General features: G+C 33.2%; 1 protein-coding gene across 4 annotated transcripts; it reads left to right on the top strand.

Annotated features, from left to right (window-relative positions):
* The first annotated feature begins 1,568 nt into the window (after window positions 1-1,568).
* On the top strand, window positions 1,569-17,472 carry LOC146897532 (Tetratricopeptide repeat (TPR)-like superfamily protein). 4 transcript variants are annotated; one of them, XM_085734049.1, is made up of 26 exons: window positions 1,569-1,749; window positions 1,939-2,008; window positions 2,126-2,187; window positions 2,785-2,877; window positions 3,692-3,764; window positions 3,854-4,111; window positions 4,238-4,305; window positions 5,612-5,743; window positions 6,224-6,265; window positions 6,438-6,959; window positions 7,058-7,218; window positions 7,644-8,160; window positions 8,261-8,323; window positions 8,419-8,520; window positions 8,860-9,177; window positions 9,861-9,953; window positions 10,050-10,151; window positions 10,271-10,375; window positions 11,099-11,232; window positions 11,552-11,735; window positions 12,287-12,418; window positions 12,763-12,875; window positions 13,570-13,648; window positions 14,714-16,737; window positions 16,836-16,966; window positions 17,111-17,472. In XM_085734049.1, the coding sequence occupies exons 2-25, from the start codon at window positions 1,948-1,950 to the stop codon at window positions 16,852-16,854; spliced, it is 5,457 nt and encodes a 1,818-aa protein (XP_085590175.1). In that variant the 5' UTR covers window positions 1,569-1,749; window positions 1,939-1,947; the 3' UTR covers window positions 16,855-16,966; window positions 17,111-17,472. The 4 variants fall into 4 exon arrangements, with proteins under 4 accessions (XP_085590175.1, XP_085590174.1, XP_085590173.1 ...); XM_085734048.1 differs by having other exon boundaries at window positions 2,782-2,877; XM_085734047.1 differs by having other exon boundaries at window positions 14,714-16,966.
* Window positions 17,473-17,880: the final 408 nt, after the last annotated feature.

The raw sequence follows: 17,880 nt of genomic DNA, 5'->3' as shown, positions 1-17,880 counted from the left end.
GATTCCATAGCTGATTAACAATAACTAATATCCATCAACAATTTTGTGGGATACACAAGGCAGGTTCTCTCCTACGAGTCAACTTGTTTTTTCATATGTAAGAGTCAAATATTGAACCCTCAATTGCTTAAGGCTTTGTTTGGGGGTTTGGAGGGGAGGGAAGGGGAAGACTTTGAGGGGTGAAAAATATGAGGAAAAATTGAGAAAGCTTTAAAAAAAATTAAATGAGTAGTTTTTTAGAGAATGATAAATTAATGCATATGATTACTATATTTTTAAATTTAAAAATATTATAATGACATAGATTAAATTTGAAGAATCCACATGAAGATGGTTTTGTATGATGAAGAAAAGTTAACCCGTGAAAGCCCTTTCCTCCCATTTTCCTCTATTTCTTCCACTTACTCATTCATTTTTTTCTAAGTCTTTTCCTCCTTTCCCTTTCAAACTCGCAAACAAAGCCTAAGAGTCAAAATCTCCTGCCGCTTTAGTCAATTTTGTATCGGTAAATGTGAAAATGTTAGAAAGGGCATAATGAGAACCTTGTGTATTCACGTGTATCATTTTGTTACTTTGAAGTAATACTCCTAAAATACAACACGCAGAAAAATATATTTAAAAAATCAAGTAATCAATCTACTTTATCCCTCAAGTATTTTAGTCAATGAAAAGAACTTATCCATTGTTTGAATTTTCATAAATTCCAACATATTCTGCTCCTAAATCCAAATTAGCGGAAATGATTTCATTAAGGCAAACAATTCTATTTCTTGCATTTTAAAAAGGTTGAAACAATTCAATGAAAAGAGTGAACTTTGACAAGGAAAAAAAATGTGCAACACATTGCCAATTCAAGCTTATGAACCTTAACTAAAATAAGTTTACTGTTTCAATATTTCATTCAAAATCCATGTATTTATTGTGAAGGTTAATAAGACCATACTCTCTTTGTAACGCAAATTCAACCTTGTAGTTGTATTATCGATTTTTTTTTTCTTTTTCATTCTTCAATTTCTTAATAGTGATTTATGATGCTAATAAGGCTTCCCTATCTATATGGACCCTATCTATACTACGTGGTCCCCTCTTCATCACCACTAATTCCTTCAGCTATTGGATTTGAAAAATATAATAAAAAAACAAAAAATTCTAAATTTTGAAAAAAATAAAAGAAAAAGTGCACCGTCGATGTAAATTAGTCGTACACAAACGTCTAATGAAAATATGATATTTTGCAATTATTTTTGCATTTCATTTAAATAGGTAACATCACGAGTTTTCATTAAATATCAATGTAAAACTAGTTTACACCGACGGTACATCACAATTAAACTTATTTTATTTAATTTTTTTATAAAAATAAAAATTTAAACTAAAAATGAAAATGAAGGTATAGGTGTATATATACATGATATACCCTGCAAATTGATACTTAACCTGTTATAAGCAAGCTGCCATAAAATGCCAATCTATGATTCTGACCATTGAATCTCAGCCCTTCCTTCCTTATCATACCACACTTTCCTCTATATTATCTTTCTGCTTCCTTCTCCTATTTTTCTTCCTCTATCATTTTTCCACATTCTTGCATACTTCATTATCTTCATTCTCAACCTACCTCATTTATCACTCTTTTTCACTTTGTACTTTATATTCTTATCAATAACCTCAATAACACATTAAAGAAACCCCCCTCTCTTTCTCTTTCTGTCATCTTCAACCTCAAAGTTCATTTAAAGCACCTGCTTGGTAAATTCCTTTGCACCTCTAAAGTATTCTCTAGATAACCTTTAATTTGTTCTATGTGCAACATATAGTGAATAAATAAATATATTTCTACCTTATATAGTAATTCTAATGTGTAAATTATCTTAACTTATGCATTTGTGTATTCTTATAAATCTTTAATTTCTATTTTTTCTTATTTCAATCTCAAAGGAATTGAAAATGGCCCCAAGATACAGTCGTGGAAAGGCCAAGGGAGAGAAGAAGAAGAAAGAAGAGAAAGGTAACAAAATTTCTAATTCTGAATTATTCTTATACAATTAATTAAGTTATAATATAAGTACTATATTTGAAAGCTTTGTTAAATAATCATTTACTTAACTTAGTTGTAATTTTGCAGTTCTTCCTGTTGTCATGGATATCACAGTGAACCTTCCAGATGAAACTAGTGTTGTTCTCAAGGTTTGTTTTAGCTTATTAATTAATTTGGGAAGAGATTAAAAAAATAGTTAATTTGGTATAAGTGCCATGGTTCTTGCTCTAATAGCTTATTATTATTTTTGTGCATTGTCAACAACTTTATGCAAGTTTTTGTTATTTTCTCATATTTTAACTAAATTGTGGCTATTAGTGCTGAACTTTTATACCTCATAGATAGATTATTAATAATTAAATTCAACCATTAGCTATATTTATAATCTTGTCACCATTTGTGTTATGCTTCTATGGGTTATTTTTGGTTGATGATACAGAGAAGCATGCACATGATAATTAATGTCCATAGAATACAAAGTGTGTGGCTATGGAATGATAATTTGACGATATAACATGGAGACAAAATATGAATGTATCTGTTTTCAACAAAACAACAAACCCAATTTTGCAATTTTCTGTTATGTTGTTTGAATTGGTGAATAGTTTCACTTACCATGAAGAATTTGGGTTTTCTCTCATTTTCAAGTTGCTTTAGCTTTCACGACTTTATTATAGTATTTGTTATTTTTAATTTAATTGATACAAACTTTATATTTAAATGATTTTTTTGATATTTTGAAGCAGGGGATATCAACGGATAGAATAATAGATGTTCGTCGGCTTTTATCGGTGAATACTGAGACGTGTTACATCACCAACTTTTCACTATCACATGAGGTGAAAATTGTGTAGTACCATATATAATTCATACTATATCATTTTTAATTTAACGTTTTATCATTGAGATAAAAAATGTTAAATTTAACGATACAATATAAGGATTTTCAAACTTGAATTAAATATTATATTATTTAATTTAAAATTAAAATTTTTTCACACATTTTTATGTCACCTATGTGTTACACATTTTTTTTTTGAAGTAACTTATGTGTTACACATGTGTGTGGTATTTTGTAAATTCAAACAAACTACTTGACTTTTCTTTGACAAACATAGAAACTGGTAGCCAGTGAAAAACACCAATCGTCATCTAAGAAAAACATAAATAAAAAAGAATAAATTTAAATGTATATTTGTTCTCTAGAAAGTATCGACCTAAGCTCAAATAAATATCGACCTATTTTTTATTTTTCTAAGTATAAATATCGACCTCATGAAAAATATAGATAACGACTTTTTGTCAGTTATATAGAATGATACTTAATCATGCACTTACAATTTTTTTTTTGGAGATTAATAATTTATATATGAATTCCAATATATAATATACAAAAGAACCTTGGATTAAAAATCTTGTTCTAGATGAACTCATCTAATTTTCTTAAAAATTCAAGGTAATAAAAATAACAAATGTACACAGAAACTGGTTTTTCCTACGAATACTATAACAAAAAAAAAAGAGCAAATAAATATAAATATAATATATAATTACATAGAATGAAATTATAAAATTTCATTTATATTGAATATTTATATTTTGATTGTGATAACTGATAATAGAACTCTTTATTATGTGATAATGATAATACAGATAAGAGGTGTACGTTTGAAGGATACGGTAGATGTGTCCGCACTGAAGCCATGCCTCCTCACTTTAGTTGAAGGTTCATTTCTCTCTCTTCAATTTTTATTGTAAAATAAGAAAAACGGTTACGACGTCGTTTACTTAATCTTCTACATTTTACACTTGCAGAGGATTACGATTCAGATGCAGCGGTGGCACACGTGCGAAGACTTCTGGACATCGTTGCATGCACCACCAGCTTCGGTCCGTCGTCTCCGCCGAAGAATGCGGCGAAGTCGACCAAATCTCAACCGCCTCCGGCGAAGCAATTGCAGAAAGAAGCTTCCGCGGCGGCGGACGCTGACGGAGAGATTAGCCACTCATGTCCTAAGCTCGAGAGTTTCTACGAGTTTTTCTCTCTTTCGCATCTCACTGCGCCTCTTCAATGTACAATTCTTCTTCTTCTTCTTCGCTATTTCGTCCATTGATTTCTATGTGCAATTTCCATGATTGATGTGTTGAAATTTGAATTTCGATTCGGTGATGATTACATGTGTGAATTGATGAGTGCAGATGTGAAGAAAGCTTCGAAGAGAAACGTGGAGGAGATATTGGAGGAGGATCATCTCTTCTCGCTCGATGTAAGTATTTTTCGCGCCTTTTCAATTTCTCGTCGCGCGTTAAATTTAAAAACACGCGCGTGTCCATCTTCGTCTGAATTTTTTCAAATTTGATTAGTGAATGTTTGGTACTTTGGTTTCTCGTTTTTACTCATAATAGGAAAACTTGAATATTTTTGTAAACAAAAGACAAAATTGATTTAGAAACATAAAACTAATATGTTAAAATGTTAATTTTTTTTTTTTTAAAAATTAGATTTGAATTTATATTTTTGAATGTTTTTACCTCTAAATGTGATTTTTTTGGACAAAAATGTAAAATTTATTGTTAGACTTATTTTTAGGTAGATGTATTTCAAAATCAATTACTTTATGTTCAAATCAATTTTAATCAATTACTCAAAAAAACAAAATCTCAATTTTAATCATAATCATATTTCCAATATCAATTCATTTGAAATCAATTTTTTGCCACGTAAAACCAAACACTTTGGATGAAAGTGATTTTAGGGATGTGGTTTTGCTTTGACAGTAAGTTTAAGTAAAATTTATTATTCTTTAAGAAAAGTGAAATTTATCAACAAAAAATGAAAAAATAGTGAAGGTAAATTAATTTTTTTTAGGGAATGGAAGGTATATTAATTCATAACAGCTAGTTAATTTTAAAATGTTTAGTATAGTTATTGATTAAATGAATATTACTCATGTAAGATGTCATATTTATTTGAATTTTATATTATCTATTTTAAAAATATTGCTCGCCTTTAATATTTTATTTATTCATCACTTTGAAAATTTGAATAGTATTTATTTATTTTTTTAATTTTATTCTATTTTGACATACTCATATAAACGAAATGTGATAAGATAAATGAAATAATAGTTTTATATATTTTATGTTTTAGTAAAATATATACTATTATTATTATTATTATTATTTTTTTTTTTTTTTTTTTTTTTTATACATGATGTGATTTTTTGGATCTGATTTTTTGTTTAGTTTAACATAAGGTTGAGAAAGAATGTAATTTATACAGTAAGATTAAAGATAGAAACAATTTTGATAAATATTTTTAGCTCTTGGGTAGGGTATTAGAACATAAAAAAAAGAGAGTTAAAGATAACAATATTTAAGTCTTTGACTCAAACTGATCTCAGGTGGTATTGAAAAAATGTTATAAGTGAGTCAAAAAATAATCGAGTGATATTAAGCAAGCAGATAGGACTTGCTAAGGAGAACATTTACCATTATTAAATGTATCTCTTCCAAACTTATTTTTTCCATTTTTGCCAAACATGCTTATGCTGTGCTGTGTTGTGTTCTCAGGTGAAGGTTTGCAATGGGAAAGTGGTGCACGTTGAGGCTTGCAGAAAGGGGTTTTACAGTGTTGGGAAGCAGAGGATTCTGTGTCATAATCTTGTTGATTTGCTGAGACAGATTAGCAGAGCTTTTGACAATGTTTGTGCTCTTTCCACTTTTTGTCTCTTTAATTTAATTTAGTTTTAAACAACTTTTACTGTGAAGTATATAATCTACTATTAAAATTAAATGTTAACCTGTGTTGCTTTAATGTTTGAAACTATACTCTATTCTTGTAAGTTGATAGACACTAGCTAATAGTCCTCCTGGTGCTACATCATAGACACATTGGGTACATAAATAATTGTAAACATATAAATATAGAAAACAACAATCGAATGCCAATCCTTAGACTTTGTGAAGTCTCTATTCCTTGGTAATCGAATTTTCAAATGTTCTAATCAAATATATAATTTGGTATTTTAAGTTTTGACACGCGTTGTTTCAGATTCCGAAATTATGTCCGTGCTCTTGTATGATTTGAACAAAAAAAATCCCAGAAAATAAATTAAAGGCATAAACCCATGAACTGCTCTATTCTAATTTTGTAAAATTAACAAATTTCTTCTCAATTTTCAGGCGTACGATGATCTCTTGAAGGCATTTTCAGAACGTAACAAGGTATTGAACAACTTCCGTTTTTTTGCATTTCTTGTCTACAATTCAAAATTTGACATAACTAGGTAAAAGAAGCAGAAAACATGTTAATGGCTTTGATTGGCACATGTAAATGCTGCTTGTTGCAACTAACACTGTATTTACTTATGCTCTCTGCCTCATTTTCTGTCTTCAGTTTGGAAATCTCCCATATGGCTTCAGATCGAACACTTGGCTTGTTCCTCCTATTGCAGCACAATCACCATCATTTTTTCCTCCTCTTCCCGTGGAGGATGAAAATTGGGGAGGAAATGGTGGTGGTCTAGGACGAGACGGAGAGTATGATTTGATTCCTTGGGCCAATAAGTTTTCTTTTATTGCATCTATGCCCTGCAAGACAGCAGAAGAAAGGCAAGGCCGTGATAGAAAAGCATTTCTTCTGCACAGCCTGTTTGTTGACGTTGCCATTTTCAGAGCAATTAGGGCTGTTAAACATGTTTTGGAAGATCCCAGTTTTAACTGCTCAGCAGCAGAAAATGATATTTACAGTGAGAGAGTAGGTGACTTGAGCGTTAGAGTCTTGAAAGACGGTTCTGTCGCAAGCTGTAAGATTGATTCCAAAATTGATGGAGTTGAAGCTACAGGAGTAAATCAAAAGGATCTAGTCGAACGGAATTTACTGAAAGGGATCACTGCAGATGAAAATACTGCTGCCCACGTATGATTTTTTTTATATAGATAAAGATTGGTTAAATTGGTGCTTTGTATGCTACTTTGGCTTTCATAGAACTAATATATGTCACATTTACTGTGCAGGATATTACCACTTTAGGTGTTGTTTACGTAAGATATTGTGGTTATGTGGTTGTTGTGAAAGTTGAAGGTGGAGCTAATGACAATGCCAATTCTTCATTTCATCAAAATAATGAAGTGTTTGATCAGCCAGAGGGTGGTGCCAACGCACTAAATATTAACAGGTTCTTGAACCCTTCTGTTATCTGCATTATACAATTTTTCTAGTTAACGGCTTTACATACTGTATATACTTCATGAAGTTTTGCTGGGAGTTTATTTTGATGAAGTTTTGAGCTTTCCTCACTTGTACGTAGAGATTTATTTTCATAGTGTACTGTACTCCTCAATGTTTGGATGACTTACAGTTATTTTTTGGTTATAGCTTTTGTGTTTCTCTTTTTTTAGATATACATTATGATGCTGTTTTATACATCTAACTGATCTCATCTAGTAGGAAAACTGGAAAAGGCTTTTTATAGATTTGATTCTATTTCTGCATTTTTTGAAACTTAATAACAGTTGTTTTAGCTTCCTTTGGTTGAGTAAGTTCTCATTTATCCAGATCCAATGATAATAGGGCGTGTAATTATTTTGTTGTTCCTTGCAGTTTAAGATTTCGTCTTCACAGCACATCCCTACCAGAGAACAATAAACAGATGAACGGGATACAAATGTTTGAGAGTGAAGAGCTTGGTGGTACTGATGCTTTTGTGGAAAAGCTGATTAAAAAAAGCCTTGCTAAGCTTGAGGAAGAGGAACTAAGTTCAGACTATTTTGTAAGATGGGAACTAGGAGCGTGCTGGGTACAGCATTTGCAAGATCAAAACAGTACAGAAAAAGATAAGAAACCATCTTTGGAGAAGGCTAACAATGAAATGAAGGTTGAGGGTCTTGGGAAACCCCTCAAAGCCCTCAAGAATAATAAAAAGAAATCTGATTCAACCAACACTAATTGTGCATCTGAACATTCAAAATCTAATCCCGAGGGTGAAAATGATGCATTATCCTCAAGTGAATCCCAGCATGAAACTGTAGCAGTTGAGAATGAGCTTGTGCTGAAACGGATGTTATCTGAGGCAGCTTTTACCCGATTGAAAGAATCAGGAACTGGACTTCACTGCAAGGTAAATACTCTTGGTGTAACAAAGTATTTTCAAGTTCCATAACAACAAAACCAATCTATTTCATCCGGTGTCTAAACCAACTATTTTTTCTTGTTAACAGTCTATGCAAGATTTGATCGACTTGTCTCAGAAATATTACATGGATGTTGCTATCCCAAAACTGGTAACTATAGAATTTTATTTCATTGGTTGGCTGCAAGGCTTTCTTGTTAATACGACCCTCGCGATTTTTATGATAATATTAATTATGCAATACAGGTAGCAGATTTTGGCTCATTGGAACTCTCTCCAGTTGATGGCCGCACGTTAACTGATTTTATGCATACTAGGGGTCTACGAATGCGATCTCTTGGACATGTTGTCAGTGCTCTAAACTTTATTTACTTGTCCTCTTTGTTATCAAATAGAGTATTCTTTTTCATGCTTCTTCTACAGTCCACATTCACAAAATGGCTTATGTTAGCATTTCATTGACATATCTTAAATAGCATAACTAGCTCTGAAAATGTGCCTTTAGGGATTATAAATGTTGGCCAAACTAAAATGCTTTATATTTGCATTGGAGTTTATGTCGTTTCCCTTTTACTGTCTGCCACATATGTTTTAGAAGGTTTTGTGTGGGATTCTGTTTTAGTTTTATGATATTGTATGTGAGCTTTTCCATGTTGTATGATGTTGGCATTTTGCTTATCTTCACAGGTCAAGCTTTCTGAAAAACTTTCACATGTGCAATCACTTTGCATTCATGAGATGATAGTTCGAGCTTTCAAGCACATCCTGAGGGCAGTGATTTCTTCTGTTGTTGACAAGGGGAAAATGGCTTCATCAATAGCCGGTGCATTGAACTTGCTGCTTGGTGTTCCTGAAAATAAAGAATCAGATAAATCATTTGATGTCCACCCTCTTGTGTGGAAATGGCTAGAGTTGTTTTTGAAGAAAAGATTTGACTGGGATCTTAGCAGGTTGAACTATAAAGATGTGAGGAAATTTGCAATTCTACGCGGCTTGTGTCACAAGGTACTGGAGTCTGGAAATTGTTAATAGTTGATAAAAACTGTAGTTTCTGTTATAACTTGCTCTTGCATTACAGATTACATTGTTATGAAGTAATATACTGTGCCAGATTTTGTGATTCATTTTGGCAAGTATTTGTTGGTTGGTTATAAGTTCAGTTACTATAAAAATAGATAGGGACCTGCTGAGGTATTAGGTAAGCCTAATTTTACACTTTGATATTGTCACCGTACACATTTAAGAAAATGAGTTTGAATTTTACTTCTCTGTGAAGTTGACGTAGCCTCAAGTAATTATTCGGAGCTTTTGAAAGAGTGGATTTTACATGCTCATATGCTACCTTTATTACCTTATTGACATAAGGTCTTATTTTCATCCTACAACTAGTATGTCACTCTTGTCGTGAAACAAGTGAACCTGTTTTCCTGTTTCACTCCCTTCAACTGCAACAGCTCTCATAGCATTTTTTTGTGAACATCTAATATCTGTTGTATGTCCTTGTTTTTTTTCTTCTTCTTTTTATTAGAAAACATTCATGTTTGCCTGTACAACATATGTGCATACAGGTACATATAGATTAACATGAGACTGACTTAATCAGTCAATAGGTTGGGCTTAAGATTATCAATAATCAATGAGTTATCGATCATTGACAGTTTGTTTCTTATCATCGTTTTCTGTTTTAGGTGGGAATTGAGCTCGTTCCAAGGGACTTTGACATGGATTCTCCATTTCCCTTCCAAAAATCTGATATTGTCAGCTTGGTCGCAGTTCACAAGGTAGCAGACATGTTGAACATAGGTTCTCTGACATAATGTACTGAAGATTATTGAATATGCCCTAACTTGTGCATTGCTTATGCTGATCCTTTGCAGCAAGCAGCATGCTCATCTGCAGATGGAAGGCAGCTTCTGGAGTCCTCCAAAACAGCTTTAGACAAGGGAAAGCTTGAAGATGCTGTTACCTATGGGACAAAGGTATCTGTAGCCTGAACCTTTTGATTGGAAATGTTCAAATTGTTGAAAAAGTTTTTCAACATTCAATATCTTTCATTCTGAAATTGACATATGTTATCCGCTTTAATTTATGGTAACAGGCTCTTGCAAAGCTCGTAGCTGTTTGTGGTCCCTACCATCGGATGACAGCAGGAGCATACAGCCTCCTTGCTGTAGTTTTATATCATACCGGAGACTTTAATCAGGTTTATTTTAATCTTTAATGTTTTGGTATTGATAGACATTATTTCATCTAACCATAGATATATTTCAGATATAGAGCCCGTTTGTTATAGCTTTTTTAAGAAAAAAATCACTTTTTTTAAACAAATAATCACTTTTAAGAGTTTTGCATCCGTTTGTTACAGATTTTTAAAAAAATCAGAATCTAAAAATAATCTAAAAACAGCTTCAAATGAGAAGCTGTTAGGAGCAGCTTAAAATAAAATAGATTTTTTTTAGAGGAGAGAGAAAATATAATTTAAAAGATTGAACTAATTTTGTAACAAAAAAATCCCTTTTATATAGTTGTATCCAAACAAACTAGATTATTTGTTTAAAAAAAGTGATTTTTATTACAGTAAACAAACGCAAAATAGATTCTGATTTTTCATATAATCTCTAAAATATAATCTCTAAATTATTTTATATCAAAATCACTTTTATTTTAATCCGTAACAAACGGGCCCATAGTTTTATGCATCTATACCAATCCCTGAAGTTGTCCAGTTGTATGGGTTAGGACACAGAAGTATTTATATATGATGTCCAGAGCTTGATCCCTGCGACTAACAAACCCCTCTCCCCCTAACAAATTAACTAGTAACAATATGTCTAAAAAATGCATCTACACCAAAAAATCTGATCTTTTTTTTCTATTTTTGTCAAGTCCTTGATTTCAGTTCATTAAGTTGCTTACTTTATTTCAGGCTACGATCTATCAACAAAAAGCTTTGGATATTAATGAGAGAGAGTTAGGTCTGGATCATCCTGATACCATGAAGAGCTATGGGGATCTTGCTGTTTTCTATTACAGACTTCAACACACAGAGCTGGCTCTTAAGTATGTTTAGCGTTGTACAATGTTGTGGTGTATAGTTTTAACTGAGTTTTTAAAGTTTGATTTATACATTTTTTAACTTGAAGAAGAATAATTTATAAAGAGAGAAAACAATGTTTATAAAAGAGGAAGATTGAATACCCTTACTTCTTGTGTCCTATCTTACAGGGCTGTCTAGGTTTATTTCCCTACTCAATTGAACTATATTTAAATTAATCTTCAAAAGTATTGTAAAGACAAGTTTCGATGTTTTGTGATAATAACAGCGTTATTTTCAATTTTTCTTCTGATTTATTGTTTTACTGCTCGTCTCTGCAATCAGATATGTGAAGCGTGCTTTATACCTTTTGCATCTGACATGTGGCCCATCTCATCCAAATACTGCCGCAACTTACATTAATGTTGCTATGATGGAGGAAGGTCTGGGAAATGTACACATTGCTCTCAGATATCTTCACAAAGCATTAAAGTGCAACCAAAAATTACTCGGTGCAGATCATATTCAGGTTTTAGTTTATTTCATTTTATTTCCTGTTTTTGCCTTAGTTTGAAGTTTTTATTCCGTAATCCTACATTTTACTTAAATTCTATGTTGAATATTTCATAACACATAATTGTTATAATATGCTTTATAGTAACGAGTGAAGTTAGTAGGTTGAAATTGCTGACTTTGCGTTACTATTAAATGCTGATGATTTTACTATTTTAGTACTCTTGGCAATTATAATAATTTTAACTCAAAATATATAAAGAAGGCAAAATAATACTAATATTAACCTATAGGCTTGTATTACACATTAAATACACCAACTAATATTAAAAAGAGAAGCATTAAATGAGGGATAGAAAAGTCTTTTAAACAATAACTACACCTTAAAAGTTGTGATATTTTCCTATAAATAGGACCAATTTTATTTATTTATTTATTTTTTTTGAAAATTTTCTTATAACAAGGACCGGAGAGTAATATTAACCTATAGGCTTGTATTACTTATGTACTAAAACTTCTCATTTGTGTATAACATTTGCATCTTTTTTGGACGCTGGTTATTTGCAGACGGCTGCAAGTTACCATGCAATAGCAATAGCACTCTCGTTGATGGAAGCATATCCATTGAGTGTGCAGCATGAGCAAACAACTTTGCAAATTCTGCGGGCAAAGCTTGGCCCTGATGACTTACGAACACAGGTAAATTGTCACATTAAGCAAGTTCTATGTTCTTCAAACTCTAGTTGGTTTAAAAAATATAGTAGTATCAAACATTATAGATCAGAACATAGTGGTTAACAGTATTCTAGTCAGTATATTGAATTCTTAAATGATGTCACAAAGAAGTGTTTGAATAGTAAACTAGTAATCGACAATATTAAAGCTGGTTGATTGAAGTCTTAAATGGCGTCACAGGACAATGTTTGAATAGTTCTCATAATCATCATTATCATTATGAATATATGTGACATTGTGTGTTGCTCAAAGTATCACACAATTATAACCGTTTTGCATAATCTATAGTTTCTTGATGAATTCTACAGGACGCTGCAGCTTGGCTTGAGTATTTTGAGTCCAAGGCTTTTGAACAGCAAGAAGCTGCTCGAAATGGTACGAGAAAACCTGATGCATCAATAGCTAGCAAAGGTCATCTAAGGTATAGTGAAATTATGCTCTAAATTTTGATTTGAATTTGATACTTAATTGATTAGTTTCTGCATCAGGAAGTACTAGTGTAGTGGAAATTTCCCTTGGTGTTATTTGATGGAGTAATTTTTTACAGTTAATGTAATATGTAACTCTAAGATGAATGTTTGTTACAGTCTTTGAAGCCTGTTGTCAATGACTGTCGTTAATACAGTTCTCTTGGTGTTTTTATGGCTAGTAGAACTATCTAAATGTTTTTTGACTAATGAAGAAATTATTTCTTGCACGTCGTATGCAATCATGGATATACTTGACATTTGAAAATGATTTCGTGTCAATTCTAAGAATACATGGGACACAGTACAAACATAAACACTGTAACAGAGCAAAATTTAACATACACATTGCAAAAGAGCAAAATTTAATGTGCATGTCATATGTGCCCAAAGTAAACATAACTCCTATTTTATGCGTGTGCCGTTTGTAGAGGGCTATGTTATCCTCTTGAATTGTCAACATTGATGTGTGTAATTTCAATAAAAGAACTGATATATTTGTGTGTGTGTGTGTGTGTGTGTGTGTGTGTGTGTGTGTGTGTGTGATATTTGTATATTTTTTTTATAGATAAGCATATGATATTTGTATATGATACATTCACATACACCATTTGTAATGATTTCCTATATTTCCGTGGAATTTGTCAGTGTGTCGGATCTTCTCGACTACATTAATCCTAATCATGATGCCAAAGGGAGAGATGCAGCAGCAAAGAGAAGAAACCAGGTAACAAAAGTGCCCCAGATTTACTGGACTTGATAATCTTCTCATCAGTTTGATTCTTTAAGACCTGATAAAAAATTATATAAGAGTTGTCTAATTAATGAATGCTATTGCCTGCGGTCTAAATATACATTTTCTGATATTGCTCTGAATGTTTGTCTTGGCATTTTAGGGTTTTTTATTGTGGAGCTATTCTTTAACTTGTCCATAACCCATCAAAGGGATATTCTATTGTGTGTTGACTATTGAGAAAATATTTTAAAGTTGTATGGCGAAGTAAACAAAACAACTTATTATCTGGCTAATATGATTTCTTTCTCTCTGCTTTAAGGATTGCTTTAAGTCCGTCTGATACAGACAGCAATAATAAAACAAATCTTTAATCTTAAATTTGGAGTTACCTATGCTGTTTTTCAAAATACTAATTCAAATAGGTAACGTCATTTCTGAGTGGAGAAAGATGAACAGAGGTAGCAGTCTGGGATTTATAATATACCTGACTCGGTAATTTGCTAGACAGAAGATTTGTAGATTCTGTAGTAAAGAAAGTAGATTAGATGGATGATAGTCAAATCGCTAGAGGCGGACCTAGAAACACTGCAAGAGAATCTATTTAAAAAGACCTAGAGATCAATGAGTTTGATAGGGATATGATATATGATAGAACATAATGGCATTGTTTGATTCATGTAGCCGACCCCAATTAGTGGGATAAGGTTTGGTTGTTGTATGACTCGGTAATTTGCTAATGTATCGAGAGAAATATGGCTAATGGTCTACCTTGAAAAAGGGCTAACCATCAATATAACTGTTGTACTCATTGTGTACACAATAAATGGTAACGTTGAACATACAACTTAATCATCTTCATTTCTGTATTTTTTTTTTTATACTATAATGAGATGTAAATAATATGGAACGTGCTTCAAGATCACTTTAATAATCCTTCTGGATGCAATTTTTTTAGCGCTTAAGCAATTGCTCATCACATTAACGTGAGAACTGAGATTTGCATACTTCCCCATATTTTGTACTTCAAATCATATTTGTTTGTTAATTATGTGTCAGGTGAGGGCAATATCCTACCAGAACAATGTCTCAGTAAGTTCTGATGAGTCTTCAAAAGAAATTCAGAAAGAGGCTTCAGATGAAGAGCTACATATACCTGAACCAGCAAGCAGTGCAGATTCTGAGAATGAGAGCAACTCGGCACCTGATCCGGAACAGCCAATTTTAGAAAAGATCTCAGATGAAAAGCCACAAACTTCTAATGAATTATTGTCAGAAGCACATCCCGATGGAGATGATGGATGGCAATCAGTTCAAAGACCAAGATCAGCTGGTTCATATGGCCGGAGACTGAGACAAAGACGGTCAACACATGGCAAAGTTTATAGTTACCAGAAGAATGCGGAAGTTGGCACTGAACATTCTTCGGTAAAGAGTGCTAATCAGAATAGCAAGTATTATTTCTTGAAGAAGCGGACAATACACCATGGGGGTGCAGATAATCGTGCTGTAAACATCAGCCAAGGCGCTAAATTCGGAAGGAAAGCAGTCAAGGCTGTTGCGTACAGGGTCAAGTCTACACCATCTGCTTCTAAGACTGTTGCAAATGAGACATTAGAAATTGTGGGCGAGAAAGAAGTTGAGTCAATTGAGGTTAATCCCGTTAAGACTTCTATAGTTAGTCTTGGTAAAAGTCCTTCATACAAGGAAGTAGCCTTGGCTCCTCCTGGGACAATCTCTCAGTTGCAGGTCTATCATCCTCAAAATGAGATTTCTGTTAGTCAGGAACATGATGTTGGAAAACACGAAGAGGAAGATATTGAAGCTCATAGAAACATTAATCCAACCCCAAAAGAGGCGAATAACGTGTTTAAAGAGAAGTCTGACGATTCTTTGTCCGATTCTATAGAAGATTCACAAGATGATACTGTAGTTTCTACTGAGAAGAAAGAAGAAACTCAGTTGAATAAAGTTGTGCAAGATAGTTGTGCAACTGCTGAGGGGTTTGAATCTGGGGACGTTGAAGCACAAGGAGCTGTTGATAGCGGCATAGTGATTGATGCAGTAGAAGATGCTATGGAATCTTACAAACAAGAACTTGTTACAAGTGATTTGCCTTGCAGTTTTGAACCTTCTGATAATACAAATTCTAGTCCACATGGTGGTGAGGATTTAGGGGTCAATTTATTATCACCTAGTCAAAGCCAAGCTGGGGGCATCTCGTATAAGAAATTGTCTGCATCAGCAGCTCCATTCAACCCATCACCTGCCATTGCACGTGTTGCCCCTATTGCCATGAATATGACTCATCCTTCTGGTCCCGGTCCTGTTCCAGCTATTGGCCCCTGGCCAGTAAACATGAATGTTCACCCTGGACCTGCTACTGTGCTACCTGCTGTTAACCCAATGTGTTCCTCTCCTCACCATGCATATCCGTCACCTCCAACAACACCAAACATGCTACAACCATTGCCATTCATGTATCCTCCTTATACTCAACCTCAGTCAGTACAAACCAGCAGTGGCTTTCATGCCAATCATTTTACATGGCAATGTAATTTGAATCCTGTCATATCTAAGTTTGGTCCTGGTGCTGTTTGGACTGGTTGTCATCCTGTTGAATATCCTCGTCCAGTACCTATTGTTGAACCAATCCCTGATATCATTTCAGAGCCTCAAGTGCAGTTTCATACAGTTGAAAGTCCTAGTCCAGCTTCAGTTCTGCCTGATGACATTGATAAGGTCGGGGATTTGAATAAAGAGGTAAAAACTTCAGCATCGGAGATGAGTGAAGATGAAACGGCGAGAGTTGGTTCAGAAAGTATAAAAGAAAATGGCAATCCAAATTTTCCTGGGACCGACAATGCTGGGAATGAGCCAAATCAAATTGTTGGCTCCAACATTAGCACCAGCAGTAGTGAAATGAACATGGATGATGAGAAAACGTTCAGCATTTTGATTCGGGGAAGAAGAAACCGAAAGCAAACTCTAAGAATGCCAATAAGTTTGCTTACTCGACCTCATGGCTCTCAGTCGTTTAAGGTTATCTATAACCGTGTCGTTAGAGGAAATGATTCTCCCAGGTCCATGAATTTCTCTTCTAGTAAACATTGTACAGCTACTGCTTAACCCACAGTACTTTGTTGTTGCTAATGAATTGTAGCAATTATTGTGGATATAGAAGAACTCTACCTCAATAGTTCTCGTGAAGCATCGCGGTATTTCATCATTTGTGGATTCATTACAAATTGCTCTGCCTCGTGAGCTCAGTTTTATAGCTGCAGTATGCCACTATCTTTTTGGATGTTTTCGGTAGGTCTTTCAATTCCATACCTTCGTATCTGCTGAAGCTAACTCTGTATATTTGTAGTTTGAAAAAGCTATGAATCAATGAATTCTTTTCACCAGGCAAATCATATTTGACTGACAACCATTCAAATTCATGAAATGTTGCAGATGTCACTATTTGTCCTTAAATATTGTTGAAACTGCCTGAGGAACAGCATTCATGCTAATCATCTTGCTCAGTCTGCGGGTTCATTGTAGTCAGTTTTGAGGTTTCGGAGGCACCTTCAAGGTGAATTTGGTTTTACTATGTAGTTAGACAATTTTGATATGATGAATAACGCGACCAAGAGACCGTTAATAATAATAATTATTATTATTTTGTTAAGCCATTTCAATAATTTTGATAACTAATTTGTTTCAATTGTATATACATTCGTAATATTTTGTTAGGCGATAGTGGCACTACTTTGTCAGTTGATTTGTTATTGAATTGTTACCCCTGAAATAATGTGATGGAAAATATTCCCGAATTGTTGGTTCTTACTTCTGTAGTATATTGTTTGTCTTCTTTGTTTCCATGGAGATCATCAATATCTACAAGGAAGGTTATGAATTTGATCTTTTGTCCAAAATAAGATCACCACGTATCTGAGTTTTGAATTTCAATACACGTCTCTAGAAAAGCTACAAATTACTGGATGTAACGTAGGAATTATCAGTTATTTTCTCTTAAACAAAAGCACTTAGGAATTATCATTTACATTTTGGGTTAGATTAGTTTTTGTTCCCTAAAAACAATATGATATGATGAGGCACACTTGGTTGGTCAAAGAGATAGCATCAAAGCATCTGAGAAATGATTCAAATGATACGCAAAATTAATTGTATCTACGTAGAATATTTTCATCAAATCCAAAAAAAAGTAAGTGGAGTTTCAT

This window comes from Medicago sativa, chromosome 8, assembly GCF_051527215.1.
Source record: "Medicago sativa cultivar Bolivia chromosome 8, Bolivia_mono, whole genome shotgun sequence".
NCBI classification, from domain to species: Eukaryota; Viridiplantae; Streptophyta; class Magnoliopsida; order Fabales; family Fabaceae; genus Medicago; species Medicago sativa.
This window is presented reverse-complemented; position numbering and strand designations above follow the sequence as displayed.

Excerpts from the sequence above, each read along its gene's own strand:
- LOC146897532 (XM_085734046.1), top strand. The coding sequence starts at position 1,948 with ATGGCCCCAAGATACAGTCGTGGAAAGGCCAAGGGAGAGAAGAAGAAG. Across the intron at positions 11,233-11,551 it reads CACACAGAGCTGGCTCTTAA|ATATGTGAAGCGTGCTTTAT; the intron begins GTATGTTTAGCG and ends CTCTGCAATCAG. Across the intron at positions 12,419-12,762 it reads CTGATGACTTACGAACACAG|GACGCTGCAGCTTGGCTTGA; the intron begins GTAAATTGTCAC and ends TGAATTCTACAG.